This window comes from Leptodactylus fuscus, chromosome 2 (genome assembly GCF_031893055.1).
Source record: "Leptodactylus fuscus isolate aLepFus1 chromosome 2, aLepFus1.hap2, whole genome shotgun sequence".
NCBI classification, from domain to species: Eukaryota; Metazoa; Chordata; class Amphibia; order Anura; family Leptodactylidae; genus Leptodactylus; species Leptodactylus fuscus.
The window spans coordinates 142,740,901-142,753,031 of NC_134266.1; the positions used below are offsets into that span (position 1 = coordinate 142,740,901).

A 12,131-nucleotide genomic window follows, 5' to 3' on the forward strand; every position below is an offset into this window, starting at 1 on the left:
TGTTGCAAACATTTTAATTCCTATTCAGGTAGACTGCATTATCATCATCATCCACTGTAAGCAAATTCTTAGGCCTGGTTCACATCTGTGTTCAGTATTCTGTTCAGGGAGTCTGCTTGGGGACCCCCCCAAAAGAACACCGAATGCATTAAAAAGGGTTATCTAAGAAAGGACACGGACCACATAGACTATAATGGGGTCCGTGTGTTTTCCGCAAGAAGCATGCGGAGAGAAAAGTACCGCAAGCACCACTTTTCTCTCCCTATGATTCATGCAGACACCGCGTGGAAAACACACAGACCCCATTATAGTCTATGGGGTCCGTGTTCTTTCTTAGCCAACTACTTTTTACGGTATCCCATTTGGGGGGTCCGCATGTAGACTCCCCAAATGAAATACCAAACGCAGATACGAACCAGACCTTACAAGATTCAGATAGGAGCATCAGATATGATTAACCTGAAGTCTGTATTGAATGGGGGGGGGGAGGGGAGTAGTATTTTCAAACGCTGTATTTTTCAGACTATGAGACGCACCAGACTATAAGATACACCTAGGTGTTAGAGGAGGAAAATAGGGGAAAAAAATTTGAAGCAAAAATTGGCAAAATATTTAATATATAGGAGTTGTAGTTTGCAACAGCTGCAGGGCCACTTTGACAGGTGTTCCTGCAGCTGTACGGAGATGCATTGGCATCTGTTTTTGCGGGGCCAGGTGAACTTTTTAGTTATAACATTTTGGGAAATGTCTATTGCTTTGATCACTTTTTAGTCAAATCAGAAGCAAAACAGTGAAAAAAAAAACCAAAACACAGTTTGGCACTTTTGATTCTTTTTCCCACTATGACGTTCACCCTAAGGGTAAAATATTGTATCTTTTTAGACACAGGAATACCTAATGTGTATGTGTTTAACATTAATTTTCTACTTTTATCTGTATGCTTGGGAAAGAGGGTGATTTAGAACTTTTGGTTTATTTATTTTTTCCTATTTTTACTTGATTCCAAGTCCCATAGACCGCAATACAACTGTGTTGCAATCCATGGCATATTCTGTACATTGTTGTTGAGGCTGGTTGTAGACCAACCTCATAGTAATATTACTATGACAGGCCTGGGAGCCTTCATTAGGCTCCCGGCTGTCAAAGAAACAGGCCGGCTCCTGTGATCTACCTGCCCAGGAGCCGGCCTGCAACTAACAAGGAACCACTGGGCCCCGGGCAAATTTAATATCTTTGGGGGGAATTATAGGTTGTAATGCCTGCAATCAGAGTGAATTCTGTTTTAAGCATTAGCTCAGTGCCTCTGCTGTACATTACAGTAGAGACATGGCAGCTATAGTGACTGCTCTGCAGCAGAGTGGCCACCATTATCTTTACAGATACGGCATCCGCTGTAATAGCACATCTGAAGCCAGGAAGGGGTTGTGCCACCAGGGCAAGCCCAGAGCCTGCAGCATTGCCCCACTCCTGCCACTGTAGGAAGCCCCGCTGCTGGAAGCTGGCGGCAGCAGGTGTGGGGCGATGCATTCAGACTATAACATGCGTATCTCCTTTTCCTCCCAAATTTGGGGGAAAAAAGGTGTGTCTTATAGTCTGAAAAATACAGTACATGCTTAGAATCACTACCTTTCCAAGCAGAAGTGTTCAGATAAACCTGCAGGGATCTGGAAAATAATCTGCTCTGTGAATGTCAGGAAAGTGCAGGGACATACAAACATTGTATTGTAACTGGTGGTTTGCGACTTTTTAAAGCCACTTTTTGCACTGTCCTTACCACTTTTCTCAAAGTGAATGGGAGGGCCCTTTTGTGACACAAATGACGTCAGAAATCTACGTTGGTCATAATAAATCCCCTTTTCATTGTTCCAGAGCATTCAATGTTGTTACTTTTGGAGTCTGATATGCTATTTAGACTCTGTGCTGTCAGGAGGGCGGTGTCAAGCAGGAGCAGACAAGTAGTGTGATTCTGAGCTCTGACAGCGGCTGCCTCTGACTGGAGCTGTGAATCACAACCACTTGCCTGACACCGCCCTTTTGACATTACTGAGCTTAAATAGCACATCAGGAACCAAACCTATCTACACTTGCTGCTCGGAAAAGGTGAGGGCTACAGAGGAAATTCTGACTGTGCTGGAATCAGTGCAGTGACACCTATTCATAAATGCTAAGCGCTTGAATTGGGAGTTGATAACCAATCATTTTAAATCCAAAAGATATTGACTGATTTCTAAAGTGCATGGAGAAACATCAATGTCACTTAAAGAGGACCTATCATCAGATTGGGCACAGGCAGTTCTATATACTGCTGGAAAGCCGACAGTGTGCTGAATTCAGTGCACTGTCTGCTTTCCTGATCTGTGCCCCGGGTAAAGCGCTATCGGGGCACTGCCAAAATGTTAAAGGAGACGTAGAAAGAATAGTCTTTATTTGTGATCCCTATTTGTAAGCACCACTGTGCTCTGTATGTATATGGGCATATTCCTCCTATGAAATAATTAGTTGAGGAAGCTCTATGCTACATGTTTAGTGTCAGTTTAGTCAGGTCCCCTGAAGAGGGGTGTAGACACACCCTGAAACGCCGCGTAGGGACTGTAAGAGTAATATCTAGGTTCAGTTTGGGAGTGCCCTTGTTAGGGCGGGAGCTAATGGGGTATGAGGGACAGTTACCCAGGGACATCTAGGGTCTGTCATGTTGCTGATATCAATCATAACAATACCTCACCTCCTGAAGTTAAGGTAAGATCGATCCATTTTTTCTTACTGGCTTAATATCGTGCGTTGTGGTTTGTGATCTATTTACAAGTAACGCAGTGACAATGTTACATGCTGAAAACATTGTTTCCAACTGAACCAGTGGGATCCTGTGTAGGTGATTAGCTAACAATTTTGTCAATAGTTTATTTACGTATGCTGACAGCATTTTTAAGGGGTAATAATTAAATATTAAGGTTTAATATTTTTGCATCAGTGCTAATTGGTACATTCCTGAGAGTCAGTCAGGAATGCCCTTCTGACGGTGAAGAGCTATGGTACTGGCACCGATAGCTCCTTACCTGGGGCGCAGATCGTGAAAGCCGACAGTGTGCTGAATTCAGTGCACTGTCGGTTTTCTAGCGGTATATAAAACCCCATGTGCCCCACTGATGAAAGGTCTTCTTTAATGTTGGAGGAGAAAAAAAACCCATGAGAAGTTTAACATTTTGAGTCCCAACATGACAAGGACACACAGGCAAACATCCTAAAGATGTAGGATGGTTGCCTTGTATAGCTGTTTTTTTCCACTCCTGATATTTCAGTCAGGAGAGAATACTTGGCCAATCCCATTAACCATGACCCATGTCAGGAGAGGTGAAGGGTCTTCAAATGAACAGGAAAAGCTGAGTTATCAAATACTGCAACACATACATGGATTAAAGAGGTTGTCCAGTCAAATGGATACATTTTATAGAGGCCAGGGGTCACGTGACCTGTGAGCCCAATCAGCGGCCTGAGGAACAGACCTGTGATATCACAGGCAGTGACATCTCCGGTCCTTCGCCGAAGCTGCTGATTGGCCTTAGCAGTCACGTGTGGTTGGAACTTCCACCACATGTCAATGCTGCACCCGAAAACCCGGACTGTGCTGCAAGGCAATGGGGAAAGGAGTTTTTTTTTTTTTTTTCTTTTCTTCACTGCTCCCAGCCTATTTAAAGATTAAATTTAATATCCAGTTTTGCGTGGCCAACCCATTTAAGTACTACACTGAATTTCACTTATGGTCTCACCCAAGGATTGTCCCCAGTGTAAAATCCTGAACATACACAGGTTTGCTGTATTGAACATGGCTTTAGGCCACACTCACTTGTAACATATTTGTTGCAAATGTTAAGTGCTGTGAATGTAGACTTACTGATACAACACATATATTCCAGAAATAGGTAACAGAGAGGAATATGACTAGAAGATCACACAGCACAATAACTGATTGTAATAGCACTGAAGCCCTTAGGTTAGGCATACACACCGTAGGCAAAACAAGACCATTTACAAAGTTATAACAGATATTTCCCCTCAAAAGCAGTGAAATAATAGGGTATCTGCATATCTGCTGTCTATTTTCATAGTGTATGCAAGTGACTGAAGTAAGACTAGCAGCACTGGTGGTGCACACCCTCACCAAAGCTTTCCAAGGGGCCACATAGAGTTGGTCATGTGATCTGACCACAGCAGTGCTGTTTATGCTCAGGAATCGGCATGTATTACTGGTGTATGAGAGGTGATAGAACAAGAGCACAAGCAAGTTGTTTACAGCCTGAGAAGCTACTCAGGCAATACACGTGCTCTATACGACCCTGCCCCATTATTAGGCTAGACGCCGCGAGAGGGACCCAGTCACCCGCCTCCTGCAATCTACTTGTTATGCACTGCTGCGTCACTCACTCCACATCCTCCAAACACCAGGCCTCGGTGACACTTATATGGCAGAGCGCACAGTCTCCCTACCTGAAGACATGATGGCGCCGATATGGAGGACACACAGGAGCAGCAGGGAAGGGAAACAGCACTGCGCTCAGCTCCGAGAATCACGTCACGTCGGAGAGCGTAAGAACGGCGCGAAATGGACGTGCGTCCACACGCGAGGAGGCTCGGCGCTGAAACGTACAGGAAGGAAATAAGTGACGTAAGCGGGGTCTGTGGTCACGTGGGGGGAAGTTTTACGTGCGTCGCAAAGTAGCGTAAAGCGAACCTATGAAACGGAGGCGGGCAGTCCGGAGTTGCTCCCGGTAGGGGCGCTCTACCGAAACTTTACTCTAGAGCGGTCACCGGTAAGGGAACTCTATTAGGGTGCATTCCCACGGAGTAAAATGGAGTGTAATTTGGAGCGTTTATGTAAACGCTCCGTATACGCTCCAAATTACACTCCATTTTACTCCGTGTGAATGCACCCTTAAGGGTGCATTCAGACTACGTAATGCCGGGCGTGTATGAGAGCCGTACACGCCGGCATTACGGCAGACTGCCGAACACTTCCCATTCACTTCAATGGGAGCGCTCGTAAACGCCGCTGTTACGAGCGCTCCCATTGAAGTGAATGGGAAGTGTTCGGCAGTCTGCCGTAATGCCGGCGTGTACGGCTCTCATACACGCCCGGCGTTACGTAGTCTGAATGCACCCTTAGGGTGCATTCACACTGAGTAAACGCTAGCTTATTTTGTAAAGTAAAATTACACTTGTAAATTTTGCTATCCCATTGACTTCAATGACATTTTACAGGCGTATTTTTACAGGCGTATTTTTTACAGGCGTATTTTTACACTTGTAAAAAAATATCATTGAAGTCAATGGGATAGCAAAATTTACAAGTGTAATTTTACTCTACAAAATAAGCTAGCGTTTACTCAGTGTGAATGCACCCTTAAGGTGATACACGCCCGGCGTTACTCAGTATGAATGCACCCTCAAGAGTCACCTCACTAGTGAACGCTCTAGAATAAAGTTGCGGGCGGGAGCCCCTACCGGGAGCAATGCCAGTCTAGAACATTTCTTGGTGAGTTGACTAGCTTGGAGTTGATTGGGCTAGAACCAACACCAATCTAGACAGCTCATTACTGAAATGACTAGGAATGGAGTTTCTTCCAGGAGCTACCACAGAAAATCCATTCAAGCTCTAGAGCTGCAGAAGGATTATCATTAGGAATGAGGAGAGAAACACATTCCTGGGTATATATACAAGTTTTATATTATGTAGGGGTGCTATGTACTATATTTATAGATCTCTCAACTTTTGGAGAACAGAAAAGGGAGAAAATGTGTGGTAAATTTAGCTCCGCCCACTTTACATTGACGCCGCCTTTTCATTTTCCATACGCCCCCGAACAGTATAATCCGCCTACAGTCACCTATATTATATTCCCCCCACATTATAATGTTCCCTTCCAACTGCCCCACAGTATTAAAGGGGCTCTATCAGCAAAATCATGCTGATAGAGCCCCACATATGCGTGCATAGCCTTTAAAGAGGCTATTCAGGCACCGTAAATGTTATATTAAACTACCCCCCCCCCCCCCCCCCCCCCGTTTTAAAATAATAACCTAAAAAAGAATGTGCTCTACTTACGGATCGTGCACGCTGGGCGGGCATTCAGGGTGTGTCTTCATCTTCATCCACGCCTCTTCTTCCTCCGATGTCCTCTGGTCCCGTTCTCCTCCGGACGTTGATAAAAAAAAAAAAATAGCCTGGGCGCATGCGCAGTAGTATTATTTTTATATCAGTGTCCGTTTGCGAGCGCCGGAGGAGGACGGGACCAGAGGACATCGGTGGAAGAAGAGGCGTGGACGAAGATGAAGACACACCCTGAATGCCCGCCCAGCGTGCACGGTCCGTAAGTAGAGCACATTCTTTTTTAGGTTATTATTTTAAAACGGGAGGGGGGGGGGTAGTTTAATATAACATTTACGGTGCCTGAATAGCCTTTTTAAAGGCTATGCACACATATGTGGGGCTCTATCAGCATGATTTTGCTGATAGAGCCCCTTTAAGTCCCTCTCCTGGTGTCCCAATTTAAACTGGGGGAAACTAGAGGGGACATTAATCCGTAGAGGTAGTTGGAGGGGGACAATCAATTAATGGCAGCTGAAGTGAGACATGAAACTGGGGGCAACTAGAAGCGGACATGAAACCATAGGGGTAGCTGGAAGGTGACATTAAAGTGGGGGCACCTAGAGGCAGACAGGTCCCCCTCCAGCTACTCCCACAGTTTAATCCACCCTCCAGTTGTCCCGTTTCATGTCCCCCTTCATCTCTGCTCCCAGTTTAATGCCCTCCCTCATCTCTGTCTCCAGTATAATGTTTCTCTTCCATCTCTGTCCCCAGTATAATGTTCCCCTTCCATCTCTGCCCCAGGTTACTGTAGCTCCTCAATTTGTCATCGAAGTTTAACATAAAAACACTGATACTCCCCTTTCCTCAATCCCCTGTCTGCAGTCTGTCTGTTCTGGAAAGCTGCGGGCGCAATGTGAGTGACATCATCACATCGCACCCAGAGCCAGAGCACAGCGGTGAAGCAGGAGCTGTGACAGCTCCTGCTTCCTCCAACACTATATTCAACTCATCTGCGTCTGGAGGACGCAGATGAGTTGAAACTGGGACATACATCCCGCCGACCGCAACTGTGGAACATGACCCTGAATCCAGGACGGTTGGAACGTATGCATATACTCCAATGTAATTTCCACATCCCTGCACACTACACATGTACCGCTTCACTTTTTCCCTTCAGCTGCCTAACATGCAATCTCATGTCGCATAACCCCTCTCCCTTCACCCACCTTCAACATGGAACTGCATGCAGACAGCATTATCCTCTCTCCCTGCTTCAGCTCCATCCAGCAGGCAGTCCCACAAATACAGAAGCCCCTCCAATTTATGCAGTCCCATGCATTTATAATTAAAAAAAAACCATCCTCTCCAACCTTCAGCCCACTACAACATGGAGTCCCATGTAACTTATCATTACAATTTCTTCCAAAGTTCAGCAAAATGCAGTTACAAATAAACAGCACACCCTGTCTGCCTTTTCCCCTCTAGTGCACAGATTGCAGGTTTGTGAAGCATTAACACTGGACACCCAGTGATTCATTCACCCCACACAGACATGTTACTACTTACAGGAAACACTTTGCTTTACTCTGGACTGGGCTGTAGAGGAGGAGGTCCATAGGTCACAGGAGTTCAGTCTACTCTCCTGGTTTAGCTGGATGTTGTGCAACGAGTGAGTGGTGGGGGAGGAGACGCAGCAGAGAGCTGGTGGATCGGGCAAAGTGAGTTTGTTAAGGAGAAAACACTCAGGGGAATAGCGGGACAAGCTCTAAGCCATCTGGGACAGCGGGACAGAACTGTAAAATTGGGACTGTCCCGCCAAAATCAGGACGGTTGGGAGCTATGTATGAGTATGGTGGACAACAGTGATCGGATTGAAGGAACATACCATGGGGGATTCAGTCTGATCATGTAGTTTTACTTCCAGATTAATAAGTGTATTTTTACTTTTATGTAAAATAACTATTTATTTGTTTTTTTACAGGAGTGACATACAAATGAGGTCTAATAAGAGACATACATGGACTGCCATATGTCTTCATACATGGGACAGCGGCATCACAATCACTCCTGACTCCATCTCACATGTGAATTGTCTTAGTGATTTGGTGGACCAGCTGCACTGCCTTGTACAGGAGGAAGACAACGGGCTTTCATTTTTGTATCAGTATATGTTTCTATGTATTTACATTAAAGGGATAAAAATATTTATGACCTGCATTAAAAGATAGATCATCAATATCAGATTAGTGGTAGTCCAACAACCAGAACCACCATCAATCAGTTGTCGTCACTGCTTTACATGAAGGAATTCTGAACCCATAAGCTTATTCCACTCGTTAGTACTGCCATAAATCAATATTATTAAAATGGTTTTCATATCGCTGACCTGATTGACTCGTTGACCTTGGAGCTCAGGCCCTTTGATTATTTTGTGTCCGATCTACACTTACCTGCCTCTGAGAGGTTGCATTATCAGCAGATTGCTCATTTTGTCTTTACCCAGTTTGGTTCCCTGAAGGTGTCCCCACCGTCTGCTTTTCAAAGACTCTGTCGTGCGGGCACCTCCACAGCTGGCCTCATATCTGGCATTTATGGACTCCTCTCCTCTGGGAAGCGGGCCCCATCTTATATAAGTATATGGAGAAGTGGTCTGGGGCATTGAACAGGCAGATCTCACCGAACCATTGGTAAATTATCTGGTCTCGTGTGGCTAAGTCTTCCACCTGTGTTACGTCCTGCGAGACCTAATACAAATTACTAATGCATTGGTACCATAACCCTGTCTTGCTTCATTCCCTTAATCCTGGCAGTTCTCCCCAGTGTTGGCGTTGCCGGACAGGGGTTGGTACTTTCTATCATATATTTTGGGACTGTCTGGAGATCTGCCCCTTCTAGTTGGAGGTCAAGTCCTTTATGGACGCTCTATTTATCTAAGGGATCCCTTTGGATCCCCTCACTTACCTCCTCAATCCCCCCTATAAACAGTCTTCTAAATAGTTTCTTTATCTTAGTACTTCCGCTAAGATGCTCTTCGCTCTCCGTTGGAAGAGAGCTTCTCCTTCTTCTTGCCCAGATCTTATTGCCCAGGTAAAGGACGTGCGCAGTGTGGAGAACTTAACGGCCTCGCTTAATCATATTGTTGAGGCTTTACAAGCTATATGGTCACCCTGGGACGCGTATTGTATTTTAAATGGCCTCTGACTCCTTCCCCTCCCCTCCCCTTCCCTTCCATCCATACTCATGTTTTTGTGCTGTGTATGCATTTACGGATTCTTTGGTGGTGTACGCACTGCTACCTTTTGATGTGTTTTATGGTTTTCATTACTCTGTTGTTCTGTATTTTACAAAAAAATTTCAATAAAAATTACAGTTCAAAAAAAAAAAAAAGGTTTTCCTTATAGATACACATCCAAACTCTGGGACCTCCATCTATCTCACGAATGGGGCCCAGTCAATTTCCTGTTAGGCTGTTTAGGTACCTCTCATACTCGTGTGACTTCTTCATTTTTGGCGACAGACATGGCCCCATTCTCGAGATAAATGCAGGCCCTAGAGATGTGACCTGCAACTATCACGTTTTCATGACATATCCCATGCACATAGCCATAAATGTGGAGATGGGAAATTCCCTTTAAGCTGCATATGGTTTAGAAGATCCATATCTTGGGAGAATATTGGATTTTTATTTCAGAATCCAGTTCTACACTTATTAATATTGCTTTATGAATTAAGTTGAAGTTTGTGGGTTAAAATGTATAGCTAAAATAAACCATGCAATAGTTTAATAAATGTAATGAACCTTAGTCCCTGTACACACAGTACTTCTATACATCCAGAAGCGAAATCTACTGCACATAGAACATTATAGATCCACAGTAAGGATTTGTACTGTACTTAATGTGTTAGTGTTTAGTGCAGTCATCTGGCAATGTAATCTCCCCTAGAAGCAATGTATACAATAATATTGCCTGTGTAATGGTAAGTCATCTTTTCCCATGTAATCTATAAGAATAAAACACAATGTAAAATGGGCCTTATGGGTCACATTCACTTATGCTACTGAGCCTGAAAAGTGGCCAAAAATACGCTTTACCTTGGTGAATTTTTGCCATATAATGGTGTAACTCAGCTGCTGCACCCTGCTCGCTCCTCTTTTAGATATTGGATGGAACAGGGCAGGACTCTAGCAAGCTCGGGATGCCCTGGATCATCAGAATTTCTGTAACTCAATTCTTATGCCTGACTGGCATACGTTTGAGTTCAGGAGAACCTACATGTGCGAGAATTACTAACAGGATGTCATTTTGGCGCGTCTTACGTTCAATGGAGAAAGAATTAAGACTGATTAAGATTCACGAGTCTTCCCCCCATTATATTCAAGATACATGTGATACAGTTTCCAAGTAAGATCATGAGCATGAAACTCTAGTAAAGTGAGGTAAATATGGAGGCTACTGAAAACATATGAGAGGCTACTGAGAACATACGAGAGGCTACTGCGAACATATAAGAGGCTACTGAGAACGTATGAGAGGCTACTGAGAACGTATGAGCGGCTACTGAGAACATATAAGAGATTATTGAGAACATATAAAAGGCTACTGAGAACATAAGAGACTACTGAGAACATACGAGAGGCTACTGAGAACATAAGAGACTACTGAGAACATACGAGAGGCTACTAAGAACATACGAGAGGCTACTGAGAATATGAGAGGCTACTGCGAACATATAAGAGGCTACTGCGAACATATAAGAGGCTACTGAGAACATATAAGAGGCTACTGAGAACGTATGAGAAGCTACTGAGAACATATAAGAGATTATTGAGAAGATATAAGAGGCTACTGAGAACATATAAGATTATTGAGAACATAGAGGCTACTGAGAACATATAAGAGACTACTGAGAACATATAAGAGGCTTCTGAGAACATAAGAAAGTCTACTGAGAACATATAAGAGACTACTGAGAACATATAAGAGGCTTCTGAGAACATATGAGAGTCTACTGAGAACATATAAGAGACTACTGAGAACATATAAGAGGCTTCTGAGAACATATGAGAGGCTACTGAGAACATATAAGAGGCCACTGAGAGTACAAAGTCTTTCTCAATATACATTAAAACGATTGTTCATGGTTTTACCGTCTTCTATTTGTACATCTTACTATCAATTCAGGTTTGATTTGCGATCTCAGTTGACTGTTTGATAATATAAAATAATAACAATAACTAGCCAAGAAAATAAATTTCAAAACTGGGGTAAATTTATTTGGCTTTGGGCATGAAAAACTTGCCCTTTCGCTGCTAACAAAATTTATTATAACCAATACTGAAGTTAAAGTGAAGACAGAATGGATGGAAAAAGAAAATGTAAAATTGGAATGGATATTAATATAAATGAAGAATATTTCTTGTGTGAACATTACAAGTCAGCTATCATGCCCAGTGGCATGCGGCAATGTGAATGTAGAGACTGGAGCAGCAGTTGGCAGGTGATAGTTGGCGGCGACTGGATGAGCAGCGATTTTATGGAGCAGCAATCAAGAATGGAGAAAAAGACTGGAAGACGAGAAGAGAAGAGGAGAAGAGATGTCATGGACTCACTGATATATGAGACGACATCTATGAAGAAGGACCAAGGGAAGGAGATGAGAAAAGGCTATTCGTCTCTTACCTTTAGACGTGGCTAAGGCTTCTGCTTTAAAGGGGTTTCCAGGATTTTAACATTTTGATACTGATATCCTACACACAAGATGGATCATCAGTATCATATTGTTTGAGGTCTGACATTCAAGCTGATGTGGCTGCCAGAAGCTATATACCAGGTATATGGCCTGAAGCAACCCTGCTCCATACACCATATAGAGCTTCAGGTCCATCAACTGTAGTTACTATTGTTATTACAAACTCACAATGGTATAAACATGGCGCATCTCTAACGCAATGTTGTACATCTGGTTTTGAATAACTTTTTTTATTTCCAAGCATTGTGGGTGTGGATTCTCAGAAAAAGGTAGTGTGGCTTCAATGTGCCACAGTGCA

The 12,131-nt window shown here is 43.7% G+C and overlaps 1 protein-coding gene across 2 annotated transcripts in view; it reads right to left on the reverse strand.

Annotated features, from left to right (window-relative positions):
• The window catches only part of TAF15 (TATA-box binding protein associated factor 15), a 28,638-nt gene extending 23,980 nt beyond the window's left edge, over window positions 1-4,658 (reverse strand). For both annotated transcript variants that reach the window (XM_075264788.1, XM_075264787.1), the window contains exon 1: window positions 4,483-4,658. In XM_075264788.1, the coding sequence (XP_075120889.1) occupies window positions 4,483-4,492 (10 nt within the window). In that variant the 5' untranslated portion in view covers window positions 4,493-4,658. The remainder of the gene's footprint in view (window positions 1-4,482) is intronic.
• Window positions 4,659-12,131: the final 7,473 nt, after the last annotated feature.